We start from the raw sequence: 17340 nt of genomic DNA, 5'->3' as shown, positions 1-17340 counted from the left end.
TGTATAATAATTTCCTGCTTATTTTTAAAATTATTTTGCTGTGAAATATAGTCTAGGAAAAATATTCTGAATTTGTTATACTCAACGGTAACATATGAAAATATTTTTTGTTAGAGAATACTTAAAATTAACAAAATAAAAGAGAAAAATATTTTAATAATGTTTAATTCCTATATATATATATAACCTCAACCACGATATAACATCTATTGGTTACACAGATAGAAATGAAAAAAAAACAAATTAACTTGTATTAGGGCCAGTTAAGGGTAAAGCATTTATTTCTTTATTAAGTCTAATCTGCTCATTAATGGCTCTCCATGCGTCATCTTTTTCTTTCTTAGTTATAGGTCTTTTCTTCTGTTTAGCGGCTACCATCTTCTTGTATATATCAATACATTCCATATCAACCTGATCGAGCTGCTTCTTTAAATTCAGTCTTATCATTTCCTGTTTGCATAAACCAATGAGGTTTTTAAGATTTCGACAATTTTCTTTTCTAACCGCTGTCAATTCAGTTTGGCATTTTTTGATTTCTGCCAATATTTCATCATCAGCTGGATTGGTGAGTGGCGGTAAATCTTCCGGGTCTAAAATTCCTTGCTCAACCAGTTCTTTCCTTAGACATTTTTCTAAGGTCAAAGAATTCTTATAACTATTTCTAGTGTTAGTTGTCTGTTTGACTTTGATATCTGGGACTTCATAAGGCATTACATTTTCTTCCATCAACGCTGACACCAACCGTTGCGTTAATGGACCGGTGATCATATTTTCCGAAGATTTATCAAATTTTTTTCTTAAGCTAGATGCGTCTGGGGACATACCGGATGATTTGATTTTACTCGGATTTGATGCGTTCTGATCTTCTGTGAGGTGTTCATCTGCCCAAACTTCCGAATAATGTTTTCCAAGAGGTGGAATGGGTGGAAGTGTTGTATTGCTACTCTGAGCTAGCAATGATTCAAGGAATTTAATATCATCAAGTGTAACAGGTGCACAGTATGGATCTACAGAGTTCCAGAACTTATAAGGTATATTATTCTTTGGTAAAGCTAACTGTGATAGTTCTAATTTTACTGAATTGTCAGAGTTAGCATTGTTTTCATTGAGATAGTTTTGAGATGCACCAGATGAGGTATTTCCGAATGTTTTCAATTTCGGTACCTTTGGTTGGTTGGACAGTTTAGCATAATCTTTGGTCTTTACTAATTTGTCATCTTGAAATTTTCTTTTCATTGGGTATGTTAACTGTTTCCCGGCCGCTTTACCTTTCTTTTCCCTTTTCGATTCATTAGTATCAATACTTTCAATTTCACTCTGAAAGTATCTTATCCGTAGTGCTGTATTACATAAAAGTGATTCAAGCTCTAATTGTAATGCGTCAAGTTCGTCCATGCCAATCGGTTCATCTGCAGATCTCGCACAGATAGCAGCTAGTCTCGGTAAAGTAGATACATTATCTTGCTGCTTTATATATGGAATGGGACATGTTTCTACTTTTGTTTTACCAGCTGACACAGCACCTGGTATTTTTGAAGGTTTATTATATGGTGAAACACCTGGACTAGAGGGTTTGCCGTTATCATGGCCTTTGCTGCTTAATCTTCCTTTATTATTATGATGCATACGCTTACCCATCATAATGTATTAATTAAAATTACCCGCGCAAAACACCGATGTAAATATACATAAATATAAACTACACTGTCAATTTGCTAATTATTATAAATTTCTTGAAGTTCACAATGACTGAAACATATTTAAAAGTACGACATTATATGCATTTGTATACAGTTTTTTCTTGATGAATATTTAAAACATTTCTATTTCGATGTTGATAGTTGATACGCAAAATTAAATTCAATCTCTTGACAAAATGGCGACTTTTACTTTACCTTGAAATTGAATTTTATTGTCTATGATTAATCAACTAGATAACAAAAACATAGACTACGTAACATTTAACGTTATTAGGAGATTACTGACAAAAAGTTTACAATACATATATCGGTTCTTTAATAATTGTCAAAGACAAGAAAATAAAATAAATTCGTTTAGCTTTTACTTTAACATTCATTACACATTCTGGCAATGGGCATAGTGTAAAACAATAGACTGCAAAAATAGTTGTTTCGTTAATAAATAATTATTTTGATCCAAGTTATTTATAGTAAGGTATTAGTTTTAAACCTAGTATTATCTAAGTTATAATCTAATCGATTTCTGAGTAGTTCATTATTTATGACAAAAATAGTTTTATCTGTGAATAGTTTCATGATATATTACAACTGTCAAGGCTGTTTCTGCTTGCTGCGGATTAATATGGTGTGAAGTTCTTCTTAAATGGACTTGTGTTGAGAAATTAGATACAAATTGAATGTCAATTGGGAAGATGGACAGATAATTCCGTGTTTACAAATAAATGCTTGTAAACACACTAAATTAATTTATTAAATTTCGAATGCTGCATTCCCATATACTAACGATTCTACAATGGGAGACTTCGTTTTTTACTGTTCCCTTTGCTGCAATGCCACATTTGATTCTAAGAAATCTCTTATTGATCATTTGTCCCAAATATCTTTAAATTTAGGTTGTCCGATATGCGTTAAAAAGTTCTCGTCGATAGAAGATCTGGTAGAACACTTAAAAGATGACGATTGTGACGTTAAATCCGTTAACTTGGAAATCAATGATCATGATGAGACCAATGGTAAAAATAATATGGGTATTTTAAAACTAAATATTGGCCAGAAGTTTTGTATCTTAAAGATGAAAAAATATTTTGAAAAGATTAATCCTAAATAAATAATGTAAATGAATTTCACATTAAACAATAACTTTTCAATTAATATTTCAGGTGTTAGTAAGGAGGTCCAAACAGACGCGTCTTCCTATTCAGAGCCAAATACTATAAATGATGTTGATGATGATGATAAAATGTATGTCGAAGTACTCAGCAAGCAAATGATGAAACCATGCCTACAAACACAGGAGTTGAAATTAGTTAAGGAGCATGGCGAGAGTCGTTATGTGATTGTCACCGATGATGATTTGTCATTAAATTCTGGAATTACAATAGTCACTAAACAAAATAAAGATGGAACCATATCTTTGACAACACAAGGTAAAAATTGTTTATCAACAATTTATACATGCTGTTATATATTCATAAATAAATCAAGTTATTACATGAACATGTACATACATATATATTATAAATAATAATATATGTTATAAGAATTTAATACTATCATTTTAGAATCCCTCAATGTGTCAAGCGCAGAGACAGGAATAGAAATAGAGGAGACAGATGAAAAGAATGAAACCGTAAAGAATGAAACAGAAAGTTCCCAAGAGGAGAGATACAGCTGTAACACCTGTGATATGACATTCACATCGGTTCTGGAACACATACAGAACTACCACAATGATCAGGATGTTGTGGTCGAGGTATAACATTCGTATTACTCCTGAATGATTTATCTTAGCAAATCATGTTTTGATATGTCCTTGATAAATTTATGTTTATTTAACTCATAAGTTTTAGTAGTGTTATTGAAAATTTGTATTACAAACTTAAACGGCATTGAGGTCTGTAATGCAATAGAATATAATTTTTCTTCTAAGCTCTCTGCTTAATATTTGAATAATAGTTAATTCTTGAGTAATATTTTTTTTAATTACTTAAAATACAATTTTACAAAGCAATTTGTCCCAAGTTGCGGGTCTTATTTTGCTTTAGTGAATGAATTTTTCAATATGTATATTTTATTCAAATCAAAATTTTGGTTTTTCATTTTAACTTATCAAATTTTTGAAAAGTGTAATTGTAGGTTTTACATGTATATTCATATATTTTTGTCGCAGGAGCCGTTGGATGAAAATTCACAAGAAATTAATCTGGAATTTGATCAAACGGAAAATGAAGATGTGATAGAGAAACAGACGTCACGCAGAATGATAACGGACACGGGAGATATCATAGAGACCCCGATTACTGAAGAAATTGACACTGGTATGATAATAAATAAATTTCATGATAGTTTTAAAAAAAAAAAAACTTTAATACAGAGAAATTCATAATAGGAACGCATCAGTAGTGTTTTCAAATTCACAATAGAAATTTTGAATTACTTTAAAGTAAGGCATTAAAGTTTTGGGATATATTCTCTTTAATTTTAACTTTATTAATCATCCGATCTTAGTTATATTTACATTGGTTGCTAAAATTAATTTATTAAATGCAAATTTATTATACAAAATTAATTAATAAAAAAATAATAATAATAACAGACCTTTGTATTGATTTAATATTTTTAAATATCTATGGCACGTAAATTAAAAAAAATATATTAAATATGTCTATTAGAAATGGAAGAAATGAAACAAGCAAACAATAGACGATATAAGAAAATAGATCAATTCTGTAACAGCATTGTTAAAGACATTAAAAACGATGATAGTAAGTGAAGACGTAGCAATATATATGTATGTGACATTAAATAATTAATATTGTTGTAAATTATGTCAAATTCCAGCCAAGAACGGTCCGTACCACAAGGTTGTTATAAAGGAGGTGCAGACCACGGCCGGCAACAAAGTCAAAGTATACAATTGTATGTCATGTAATGTATATGTGACGACACTATCGGAATTCAAGCAGCATCCCTGTAAGATTTGTAAGTAAAAATATATATATATATATATATAAAATTGTTTTTTTTTTTTTTAATATTAACGGTCAGTCATTTTACATGATTTTCGTAGTTCTAATATGATAAAAAAAAATATCATTCAAACTTTGTAGGTTGTATTTAAGTTAAATTCCTTACCAATTAATAATATAATTAATTATAGTGTATATTATGATAAATTTTTCAGTAAAATACCCGTGTTCGCAATGTCCAGTGGCATATGAGAATTCAAAGTCTCTCTGCGCCCATATGAAGGTTCACAAAATAAGGAGTACAGGTATAACCTAATATGCGAATAATAAAATATGTTTAGGGCAATTTTCTACAGAGGAATGTTTCAGAAATAACAGCGGCCATAACGAAACACGAGTGTGAAGTCTGCAACACGATATTTCCATCGAGCAAGTCGTTGAAACTCCATAAAAGAATGCACGATCCCGTCAAGTGAGTGTCAAGTCAGTTAGTTATTTAGTTTTAAGTCTACTATTTATTTATAGCCAGTTTTATATTTAATATAAATTTTTATTGCGAAGTTAAATATTTATAATTTTTTTTTCTCCCCTTATATGGTATGTTATTTTGCATAGATAATAAATTAACGGTAAAAATCATAATTTCAGTCATCAGTGATAGAACGGGGTATAACTTTGTAAGATTTTGTGGGATTAAAGAAATATTAAGATTAAAAAACTGTTTGTTAAAGTTAAAAATTTGTTATAAATAATCGATTTTATTATATTGTTTATGACTAAGCATTCGAATAATTGTTTATGGATATATTACCATAGACAATACATGGTTGTTGAGGTAGAGGTTTAAACTTTAAAGCATTCTACTTACAGAAATTTTCACATGAAATTTGTTATTTTTACATAAATAATTTTCTCACACAATATCACGATACTTACGCAGATCATTTCCCTTACATTAACTCTTTTTTATAATGATGTACTTAAATGAGTAAGAAAAGGGCTTAAAGGATGCTTCATGAACTTACCCTAAGATGAAAGAAATAACATAACGAGCTGCGCAATGATAGATCATACAAAATAAATTATAAATAGATTATGTCGGGAGTATGCTGTTTTGAATAAATACTGGTTATATTTAGGTAAATGCCTACAGGTGAAAATTTTGAATTTTTTCTATAATTATAAATTTAATTTCAAGGTCACGTCCATTGGGTCCTCAGGAGTCGGAAGACGGTACGACTGATAACGTAGAAAAATTCCTGTGCAACGTCTGCAATAAATTGATACCCGAGAACTATAGGACCATACATCAGAACTCGCACAAGAGCAGCAACAAGATGAACTGCGACATATGCAACAAGAAGTTCCTGTCCAAAGAAAACTTGGAGATGCACATGGGCGTACACAACCTGGATAAGGTAATGGATACACTCTATACAGCCGTGAGGAATAAAATGTTTATAGTCTGTGGACTCCCTCCGACCGGAAGAAGTGAACCTTCGTTACATTGGAATGTATATCGTGGTAGAAATTGATTTTTAAGGATTTTTTTTTTGTGTTTCTTTTAATACTGACTTTATTAATTAAATGTTCGATGTATTTCAATAACTTTAACGTCAAGAAAATTTTATGTAAAAATCGTGTGTTTATATAGTTAATATTAATAGACATATTCTTGCAGATAACCATCGGCAAACAGGATAAGGCGTTGCCGTACGAGTGTTTGTATTGTAACAGAAAATTCGGAAGACCGCACGAGAAGGTCAAACACGAGAGAATACACACGGGTGATTAGAATTAACTTGACATTATAGTCTTAAGATTCGAGAAAAAGTAGAAGTAAGAAAATCATATTCACAAGGCGAAAAATTATTTTAACTTTATTGTATGGTTAACTCCGCCGATGTATGCTGTTTTTGACCGAAGCTTCCATTCAGAGACTTTGAGACCAAAAATAAACTGTATAATTCCTGTAACCGATTTAATAGCCTCATTACATTATGTTACAATCCAAACAGTAGCGTACTTGGTAACAAAATTCACATAAAAACTATATGATATTAAAGTAAGACTATTAATGTTAATAGTCAGTGTTGAATTTAATAAAATGTTTCATTGCCAAGGTGAGAAGCCCCACTCGTGTGATATCTGCGGCAAGTCTTTCCGAGTCTCGTACTGTCTGACGCTACACATGCGCACGCACACGGGCGCGCGGCCGTACGCGTGTCCGCACTGCAACAAGAGGTAACGCAACACACACACACACACAAAAAGATGACGTAAAAACACACACACATTCATAACATAAACATTGAACTGTACTAAGAAAGTTATGTATATTATTATAATAACTAAAAGGCAACACATTTTTCTTGTAATTCAAAGAGAATGTCATTTCTTCATCAGAACACTCACGATATAATAATTTTTCATACAAATAACTGCATATTATTTTATATATACGTAATTCCGGTTTTTGGAAAAAAAAAAACTAGACATTACAATGAATGAGCTTCTAACGACCGTAAGCTATGCCAAGTGTCTCATGACTTCCGTTGGGGTCGCCAGGTTCAAAGCCCACAGCGTGTACAACCACCACCTGCTGACGCACTCCGACGTGCGCGCGTACAAGTGTCCGTACTGTCCGAAGGCCTTCAAGACGTCGGTGCAGTTGGCGGGGCACAAGAACTCGCACACCAAGCCCTTTTCATGCCAACAGTGCAATAGGTAATGTATCTTACGAGATTATTATATGTATACACGGATACCTAAAGAATATACACATGTATATTTACATAAGTAAGTTTTTTTTTAAAACTATTTTAAATCAATTTAAAAAACTTTTTATCCTACTGTACTGCCAAAAATTGTTTCTTGAAAATTAAAAAATATATATATTACGGTGTTTGTCACCTATAGTTGTAATTATGGCATAAAAAATAACTTAAACCCATAAATAATCCACATCGGCTTGATAGATGTTGCTTGCGTTAATAAATACATACATAAAATAAAATTTAAAAAAAGTTATGAAATTAAACATCTGGTATTACTAGTCAGTTAAAATGAGCACAGTTTGAACTCGCTTGGTGTATATGTACAATACATTAACTGAGGATCACCTCTACCGGTGCTTGTTTACCTGGATATAGCGTAATGGAATTAGTATTTTATACGTATTTAAATTATTCTAACTAGCTATGCTCCTGTCTTTGTCCAAACGGAAAACAATTTTTTTTTTTATATCATTTTTTACAAACAGAAATAAACGAAACACTGAGATACCGGTTTAGTAAGTTACAACTTTTTGCATATTTATATGCAAACAAAATCGGTCCAAGACCGAAAAAATTACCCGGAAGGCGGAACAAACAGACAGAGGGACAAAAAAAACAAAAGAAAAAAAAATTAATTTATTATATACATCGTATACATGTATTATATATTTGTAGTAGAATGCGGTTATTCTTATACAAAAGAAAACTAAAAGTTTACCTATTTGTCTAGATGTAGGTAAATTTATTATCTATTTTCCATTTCACAGTCATTAATTGACTTGTGATTTATTACAATTCTGTTTCACTCAATAAAAAATGTATCCTGCATCCCAACTCTAAATAACTTACAAAATGTTTATCTTATTGCCGCATATTAATATATATCGGATTTATTACAAATACGTTGGTTTTACAAAGAGACACGCTAGCCTCACTGACGTCACTAACGTCACTTCTTTCAGCTCATTCCACGTTATTTTACATAATATGAAGCTTCAATTCTTCTGGATGTCCTTGTATTTCTAGAAGGTTTTATATTCTTCAACCGTCCGCACTCACTGAACTGTCCCGCCCTGCGTCCAGACTTCGTATTTATACCAGAATTCAAACATAGTTCTATTCCACTTTTAAACAGACTTTGATTTCGTTTTACTTTTAAGAATAACTATGAATACTAATAAGTTTTTATAACAATTGTTGCCAGTCTCAAGTTATTGTTATTTTGCATCCGTCATTAATGCCGATAGCGCCGGTATATATAATATACATATATTAGGGTAGTTCGTGATAACAAATTAATGTATACCTATTTAACATTATAATATAATAAAATTTTCAGGCCTTTCGCGTCTTTATACGCTGTCCGAGTCCACATGGAGATACACAGTCGTCAGAATAGTCTCAAATTTTCATGTACCATGTGCGGCGCGAGCTACGCTAGGGCCTTCGCCCTCAAGGACCACGTGAGGCAGGCGCATAAAGATGTGGCGGTTAGTGATAATATAATCTATGAAATTAACGATACGGAAACGATGTTAGTTGGTTTTTAAAATTGCTTGGTAAGAGGGAGTTTATTCGATCGATTTGATATTAAATTGCTTAAAAATTCCGATTTTTAAATCACTCTTATACTTATTATATAAATGATTTTCTCAAAGTAGTTTAATCACATCTAGTCCCGCTAGATGGCGCTGATTGATTCACTTGATTTAATTAATTACTAAAAAAAAATACTCTATTGAAGATATTGACGTAAAATTAATAATATATTACAGCCGATGGTTAAAGATGAGGAGTGGATGAGAACAGAGAACAGCGCCAACGTGGAAACAGACGACATACAGCTGAACAAGGACTTCCCACAGGATGTAAGTATTATATAGATATTATATCAACATTAAAATTGTTTATATTTATATTAAAATGTATGTATAATATCAAAATTTTCTATAATTATATTTTCCTTTGTACACTTATTTAAATGTATTTCTCGATTTTTCCTTCTCTTTCTTCTGTATTTATACCAAAATTTCTGCTCGTTTCCTCTATCAAGAGTGTGACTAGCAGAGATCTGTATAAGATATAAGTTATCCTTTTTGCAACGCATTTCCTTCATATTACTGTAATTATTTCAACTTTTTTTACATTAATAAATAATGATCACAACATATTATTGAATTAACAATGCTCCTGTGTGAGAAATCTTGAAACTGAATTTTAAAATTAATACTTATATATAAATATAACGATTCAGATATTTTTTTAAACCCAAAGCTTTTATGTTAGTTTATAATCGAGAACTATTTCATCTTGATGACGTCATAATTAAATCATTATGCAGGAGGGAACAGAATTGTTAACACAAATGCATTTGTACCAAGTGTAAATGACACATTAAGTATAAAATAAAAAATGTATTGGAGAAACACACAAAAATAAGACTTAATCTAGGTAATAAAGAAAATGTAATGTTAATATCTAAAATATGAGACTAGTGCTGCTATCTATGTACGGCAATGTGTAACTTTAGTTTGAATGAACTAATCGTTCAACTGTCGCCTAAAGAAATGTTGCTTTATTATATGTGATGAGCCCAGCACGCTTCCACGGTGTATTAATGTAGATTTTTAATTATTTTTTTTCCCGTTCCAGATAAACGAACTGGGCACCTACGAGACGGAGTTGATAATACCTTGAAAATTTAATACAATGTAGCACAATTATATGTTAATATTACTGTATACTATAGATGTACAGCGCCGGAGGCACGGACCGATCGAATACTGGAATCATTAATAGGCAGGATTCATCATTAAATAACCAACTAGCATTCTACTGCGGTCTTACAAGTTAACTTACCAACCGTACACTTGAGACCAGTCACTATTTGTCACCGATAGTAATCATTTTTATGTTTATAAGTCTCGTGTACTATATACATCGGGCAGGTATATGAATGATACACTGGGAACTATCTGTTCAGTGTTACGTTGAAACTGGTGGTAAGTGTGCCCGGGGTCTTATTACTCTTTATTGTTAGTAACATCCGTTATGTTCGGACTGGTTTGTGACTGTTCATTGTTATCATAAGTTATATGATTTTTTTTTTTTAAATACTTTATTTTTTATTTAAATTTTCGCTGTAATACTCGCGTCTCGTAGTTTTAGGTAAAATTTAATATTGAATGTTATGTATTTTATTATAAATTTACAGTGTATTGCCTTGTTCGGAGCTGTGATATTTCAATTTATACAAAAAAAAAAACCTTTAATTTCTCTTAACAGCTAAGTTTAATGCGGTCTAAATTCCCAGCTGTTCCATGTGAGTGTTTCTTGACGTATGTTTTAAGTATGATTTAAGTCTAAGCCAGTCGCCAGTTTTAATCAATTTGTACTGAATATATTTTGATTACTGTTTATATAAAATTTCCAATCATGTTAAGTGTATCATACAACATATATGTAGATAATGAATCAATTTCAAAGTTTGTCCGTTTTTTCATTCATATCCCTTGTATATTAAATTATTAAAACTACGCAAAAGGTAACGTATGTAGCATTAAAATTAAAGCAAGGATCTTTTTGCGTCTGTTTATATATATAAGACTTAAAATATTGTATTAAAAAAAATTAACTCAAGTTAGGTTTTTGAAGAATTTACCGCGAGATGGCGCTGGGAAATAGTGAAAACAAAGAGAAACTGGAAATTAAAAAAAAAAATAAAAGGCGTAAAACAAGGAATGTCAATGAAAACATTAGTTTTGTTCGTAAGTAAGTAAAGATTGCGTAGTGGAAACCAGTGGAAAACAAATTGTTCTTGAGGAAAGTATCATTACAGATAAAATAAGACAAAGAAATGAGTAACGTGTTTGGAACTAGGTATGTTGCCAGTCACTGATCACACAACGGATACATAGCTTTTGTAAATATTATATGTATGTGATATTATCTCATTCACACACCCTTTTATTTGCTTGCTCTCATGGTATGTGAATTTCACATTAGATATGGTTAAGATTTTTTCACTTACTCAAATCTTAAAAATGATAGCATATCGCAGTACTGAAGTTCACCATTCAATGCATCTCTTATCATTCCTGTTGTTAGGAAATACGATAAAGACAGATATAATCAGTATACATATAATAAGACAGTAAAAATCGAATGTCTATACATTAAATGTTTTTCCAAATAACTGAAAGGAGGCAATTAAAGAAGAGTCATAGAAAAAAAATCAATTTTTTGAATTTTTGTCTGTCTGGTACGTTGTAACTTCAAAACTACTCAACGGATTTTAACGCGGTTTTCACAGTTGGATTACACTTACACAAACTTTGTTTCGTCATAATCGGTAAAGGGAAAAGGAAGTTATGGTCAATTTTAAATTTGATATATATGTATATGGTTATGCGAAAAGCGACCAACAAGCGGGCGGAGCAGCGGGCGACAGCTAGTTATCAATAAAACCATATTTAATTACAATGAGACTCGGATATTTATCAGTTGAGATATCTGTTTTACCGACAACTTCTAGCCTTTGTAACCAATACTTGGACAGTTAACCGTGCAATTTGGTATCTGGCTTAACAGCCAACAAATGTTACGATTTATCAAGTTTAAGCAAGTTGCGACGTGTTTGTTAACAAACAAACATCATTACAAAATGCTCGTACTATAAAGGATTTTTTTCTATAGTATGGCTTCATTCACAATGGACACTAATATCCACTTTTTATTTAATAAACAAATTATAAAGAATTTTGAACGGATAATGGATTTAAAAATCCAAAAATATTAATTTTTTGACATCAGCTCGCAGATCGTATTTATAGCAGTAACTATGAGAATGGACTGACCAATTGTTTAAAACTTGTATACGAAGCAGATTTACACTTGTAGCTTGAATTAAATTTTCTAGATTATATTTGTACTCTCTACCCTCGTTTAGTCTGTATAGTACATTCATTATGTAGTGACAATATATAGTGGTCTTAAGGAAACTCAAACTAGTCGCTCTAATGTAAATAGGGTAGACTGGGTACGGTTGAAAAAAATTAGCTTTTATCGTTTATAATTTTGTTGTTTATAAACCAAATGGTGATTATGATACATGAAATTAAAATTTGAAGTGTTGGCTACGATATGGCTGTAACATTATAGTTCCCGGCCATTATTTTTTTAATATGTATATGAAATAAAAAAAAAAGAGTTTGAAACAGCGATTGGAGTCACTTGAAACACATGCATATAATACAATAAATACTAAGAAAACATGTTTGTTTAGCACTTAAAGTAATTATGGCACCACATAACAACAAAAATCGGTCTTCAAGGTTTAGTCAGCCTTGTCGAAAGTAGGAACATAAAAAAATCTAAAATCAAATAACAATTAAAAATAAAATTAACATTTTGAATAAACTAAACAAAAAACTTCTTTTTAATCACATAAACAATCCACTTCCACATCCATTTTTCTCCGGGTCTGCTCTCTGAATATGATGCTAAACAAATAAAACAGAAGTATTCTTCCTTCTCATGTTCTTCCGATGACGAATCCTACCGAGTATTCTTTTTTTCGCCCCTTTTTACATTTCTTTGGCGGTGCTTTTGGTAATGGTCTTACTGTCTCCGGGGCAAAAATGATCTAATCATTAGCGATACGATAGATTCTCCATCTTTTACCTCCTCATATGTATTACTATAGCTCGACAAGATAATTTCCCCTCTGCAAGTCTTTCTCACTCGAACTCTCGGCATCTACAAAAAATAAACATTCTGCTTCAACCGTTCCCAACACTGCTTTTGGTAAAACGTTCTTTATACTTACAACAGTAATAATAACACTTTAAAAATAGTCACTATCCCTTATTCTACAAGCTTCATTATAGTCACAAACACACACTCAATACATTCATTTAAAAAAAGAAAAACATAATATAAGCGTTTATGTCAAAAGAAAAATACTTACTTTTGGATAATAATAAACAATACGGCGCGGCGTCCTGCACACAACAACATCGCGCTGCGCGAAATTCGTCTTCGGACCTGTCGTCCGCTTCTTTGTGTCCTTGCACCCCTCACTACCCGGCAGCCGTTTACAAGATATTTGCTCTGTTTCAACCGTACCCAGTCTACGCCTCGGCGTTTTCGTTAATGGCAACATTGATTATTAAACCGTGAATCTATACCTGAACACAAAGCAGCGTCTCTTTTATTATTCTACGACTACCTACTATTTTGAACTTTGACCAAGATTATGAATCGCTTTCTTAAATCCTAGAATTGTGGAAATTGTTTAAGATAAATGGGAATTACGAAAGTGATGATGAATAAAAATTCTTATGTTTTTTAAGTTTTTCTATTTGCACCAAAAAACAATTTTTACAATCCCTGTAGGGGTACACATAGGCTATGACATGTAATCACTAGTTTGCTGAAACTATTCTACTTAAAATCAGTTAACTTTAATACCTAGTTTACAAACAAATAATACCTACTTTAAGTCATTGTTTATTTAGCTTAAAGTTATTATCACAATCCTTTTTATATAAATTAATGTATAAATATGAATGCGTCACGTTTGTTTTTTGTTCCATTGACCTTCCACTCGCCACATGGAGAAAGCATAACTCGATTTGTCCAGCGCCAAGTATTTACCCTGGTTTTTGTTTGTATCAACATCGCTCGAAGTTGCTTCACTGCTTGACAAAATCTCATAAAGAAATTCGATGTACTGAGTCGCTAATTGCAAGGTCTGTAATTTAGATAATTTATCGCTCGGCAAGGATGGTATTATTTGTCTCAAACTTTCGAAAGCCTCGTTCAAACTCTGAGTTCGCTGTCTTTCCCGAATATTTGCCATAACTCGTTGTATTTGCATGTCTTCGCCAGATTGTAGTATTTTTCTAGATGATTTCAAACGTTTTCTTGATCGTTTATCATCAAATTCGTCGAAGATGGGGCCTCCATTTTTTGTATAAGCGTACAAGTCTTCATCTGTAGTCACGTTTGTTTCATAGTAATTGCACGAGTCCTGTGAATTTGAATCTTCATAGATAATTGGTGTGAACTGTTTTGCTTGTGTTGGGACATACAGCTCGTACGGTTGGCTTATATGGCTTTGTTGGCATTTCGTGTCTTCGCCGAGTGCTGTGTTGGCCGAGTACTTATATTGCAATCTTTCGATTCCATTACTTATATCCGTGCGATGTGGAGGTGATGACGTATACACCACCTCAACATGCCTCGTTTCTTCCTCAGGAACGCATTGATATTTTTCATCATAATACTCCCTTTCTCGTTTAACAGAGAACCTGTTGTTATAACTCTTATAACACATTATTTTACCTTCTGTTACTTGTAATATTTTTTGTAGTTTGCATTTGCATGTGTAGGCGCTTGCAATGAACTAATACTGTACGGGAGTCACGAAGCGTTAGCTCTGTACTATGCCCCCACTCATCCTTTCATTGACAAGATATAAAAAAATACCCATTTCCATTCTACGCTTTGTGAATGCCATTGCCTCCTTGCGGATTATCTCTCTCCCACCTCTCATACCTGGTGCGGTTAGAAAGGGACGAAGCTGTCACTGTTAGTACGTCCTCTCGAATTTATCTTGTCGGTCATCTCATAAACGTATTTACCGATTATGTGCGCCCACATAGATTTGTATATAACAGTAAGGTCGCCATAGCTGATGGCATCGATAAATGTGCATCCTGCTAGAATTATATAGACAATTTTACCTCTCTTAATATTCATAACAATTCATTTTTGGTATTCATTATGTATAGCTTTAAAGCATTTTAGTTATATCCTTATTAAATTCCTATATAAATGAATACTCGCGAAAATCTTAGATCTCATTATGTGAATTCCTATATAACTTTAAATGTTATAGTAATAATTTGATTTACTCCTCATATCTTCTTAAAAGTTATGACTTAATAAACAATTAAAGACCTTACAACCAGCGACTGCATTATTTATATTTAAAAAAAAAACATAAAAATTTGTTCTTTTATTTATAACAAAAGAATACTTTAATTAGGTAACCTATCTTATGATCAGTTTTTTTTTATAAGTTAAGTAGGTACCTACCGATGAAGTTTCTAAATGTGTAATGTCATATAATTTAAAAATTAACGATATTTTTAAAAGACAATCGACTAATATTTTTCAAATGATACCTAAACCGAAAGGGTGTTCAGTTTGGATGTATTTTGGGAATAATTACCAACCACAGGAGCGAACAACTTATGAGATATTTATAAATAGCATCATTATTTAAAATTGTTTGTTGTAATGCTCATTCCAATATTTTAATTACGACATAACTTACGAGACAGTTTAAGGAAATATAAAAATTACTCAGCAGTCGTAATGAAGATGTATAGTATCTAACTATTTCGATCTAATTTTATTTTTCTCATTAATATTGTTAGCATGTTAAAATTAATGCAGATTTTGTTTTGATTTAATATTCCTAGTGAATGTACTCAAGTCTTGTGATTTTAAGTTATTTTAATGTTAAAAGTCGATAATTAGTCCACCTGTCCTCGAGTGGTTAGTGGCTAGTCCCTACAGCTGCATACAGATGTTCGAAGCTTTGAACCCAGGTGTTTTAGTGATTTAGGAAAGAAATTACCAGATTAGACTTAAGAAGATAGGGTTTCTACCTCTCTTCACTCTCACTGATGAAATATCCTCCCTTTCAACGATGTCCTAAGCCGAGGTACGGCCTATAAGAGGCACCTTTGGGACGGGCGTATCCCCCGTCGGGGCCTTTTGGCCCTAATCAAACGGGTTGGTCCCATCGGGCCACCCAGCCCTCCCGGTGACTCTGTAAAAGCCAATAGGGCTAACAACTAACAGCAACAGTCAAGTCGAAACTAAAAAAAACTGATCCAACGGAATGCTGTAATAAATAACAGATAATACTATACAATACAACAATAATCTCTACCAATCACTCTGACAGTAAACCTTCCAGTTAGCCTTAATACGAAGAGTTGGTACTGACTTGATCTAAGCTCTTCACCTGCACACGTCCCTTCATTAATATATCTATAATTTTTTGTCTTTACAACGTCTCATATACAGGATTTTCACTTCTTTGAATAGAAATCATATAGTCTCCCAAAATCAAAACGGTAATAAACGGTAATAAATTATAGAACCATCAATTGACAATTGTAATATATTATTTTATGCGGATCATAATGAGTAGGTAAGTGCTGTAATAATTAATAAATGCCGGGTTTGTTCCTCAATATTTCCAATATATCCGATTGCAAATTGTTCTGCAAAATTTCAAATGTTTAATTACTTGAGTCACGTCGACATCTGCGGCACATCCGGGCGGAATAGACACTCAAAGATATTTCGACTCCATTCATAACTAAATGCCCTTACCGTTATCTTAACTTTTTTAGTTTCTCACAGTTCACTTAACGAGATGCGGCTGTGATAATGAAAATTTATTATTACGCTACTTGCAGAAAGTTCGAGAATGGACTATCAATTACTTACCTGTCTTTTGCTTTATCAAATTACTATAGGGAGCCGCAAAACGAAATCACTATAATATGAGAAATAATAAAATATTGTTATAAGTAAAAGCTACTTAAATAATACACACCGGATGATGTAATTAGCTACTTAACCATGAGGCAATGCCTAACAATTAAGGTACTATAGATATTCTCGCAAAGTAAATAATGGAAGTATTATCTTATACAGAAATATTTCTTGAAAAAATTTCATACATTTAAATTAATTTAATTCAAATTTGCTTAAGATTTAACAGTGAATACAGGTCGGCTTCAAATCTGATTCCAAGATGATGACGTAATAATTTATGTACATTCGTATCTACCTATTGCTTTCAGA

General features: G+C 32.0%; 3 protein-coding genes across 4 annotated transcripts; 1 reads left to right on the top strand and 2 right to left on the bottom strand.

The window, feature by feature from the left end:
• Positions 1 to 149: 149 nt before the first annotated feature.
• Positions 150 to 1908, bottom strand: LOC116771303 (transcriptional adapter 3). Its single transcript, XM_032663124.2, has one exon. The coding sequence runs from the start codon at positions 1639 to 1641 to the stop codon at positions 244 to 246; it is 1398 nt and encodes a 465-aa protein (XP_032519015.1). The 5' UTR covers positions 1642 to 1908; the 3' UTR covers positions 150 to 243.
• Positions 1909 to 2296: 388 nt separating this feature from the next.
• Positions 2297 to 10934, top strand: LOC116771212 (zinc finger protein 271-like). Of its 2 annotated transcripts, XM_032663002.2 has the most exons (15): positions 2297 to 2713; positions 2861 to 3127; positions 3263 to 3453; positions 3871 to 4018; positions 4373 to 4465; positions 4542 to 4682; positions 4885 to 4974; positions 5039 to 5141; positions 5868 to 6087; positions 6351 to 6456; positions 6793 to 6913; positions 7238 to 7396; positions 8786 to 8936; positions 9222 to 9314; positions 10099 to 10934. In XM_032663002.2, exons 1-15 carry the CDS (start codon positions 2494 to 2496, stop codon positions 10141 to 10143), a joined length of 2148 nt encoding a protein of 715 aa, XP_032518893.1. In that variant the 5' UTR covers positions 2297 to 2493; the 3' UTR covers positions 10144 to 10934. The 2 variants fall into 2 exon arrangements, with proteins under 2 accessions (XP_032518893.1, XP_032518894.1); XM_032663003.2 differs by lacking the exon at positions 4373 to 4465 and having other exon boundaries at positions 2299 to 2713.
• Positions 10935 to 13782: 2848 nt separating this feature from the next.
• On the bottom strand, positions 13783 to 14909 carry LOC116771222 (twist-related protein-like). Its single transcript, XM_032663018.2, has one exon. The coding sequence runs from the start codon at positions 14783 to 14785 to the stop codon at positions 14021 to 14023; it is 765 nt and encodes a 254-aa protein (XP_032518909.2). The 5' UTR covers positions 14786 to 14909; the 3' UTR covers positions 13783 to 14020.
• Between the last annotated feature and the right edge of the window lie 2431 nt (positions 14910 to 17340).

Source organism: Danaus plexippus, chromosome 17 (assembly GCF_018135715.1).
Source record: "Danaus plexippus chromosome 17, MEX_DaPlex, whole genome shotgun sequence".
Taxonomy (NCBI): domain Eukaryota; kingdom Metazoa; phylum Arthropoda; class Insecta; order Lepidoptera; family Nymphalidae; genus Danaus; species Danaus plexippus.
Note: the sequence above shows the minus strand (reverse complement) of the source record. Positions and strands in the feature narration are given on the sequence as shown.

Excerpts from the sequence above, each read along its gene's own strand:
- LOC116771303 (XM_032663124.2), bottom strand. The coding sequence starts at position 1,641 with ATGATGGGTAAGCGTATGCATCATAATAATAAAGGAAGATTAAGCAGC.
- LOC116771212 (XM_032663002.2), top strand. The coding sequence starts at position 2,494 with ATGGGAGACTTCGTTTTTTACTGTTCCCTTTGCTGCAATGCCACATTT. Across the intron at positions 6,914-7,237 it reads TGTCCGCACTGCAACAAGAG|GTTCAAAGCCCACAGCGTGT; the intron begins GTAACGCAACAC and ends TGGGGTCGCCAG. Across the intron at positions 8,937-9,221 it reads AGGCGCATAAAGATGTGGCG|CCGATGGTTAAAGATGAGGA; the intron begins GTTAGTGATAAT and ends AATATATTACAG.
- LOC116771222 (XM_032663018.2), bottom strand. The coding sequence starts at position 14,785 with ATGTGTTATAAGAGTTATAACAACAGGTTCTCTGTTAAACGAGAAAGG.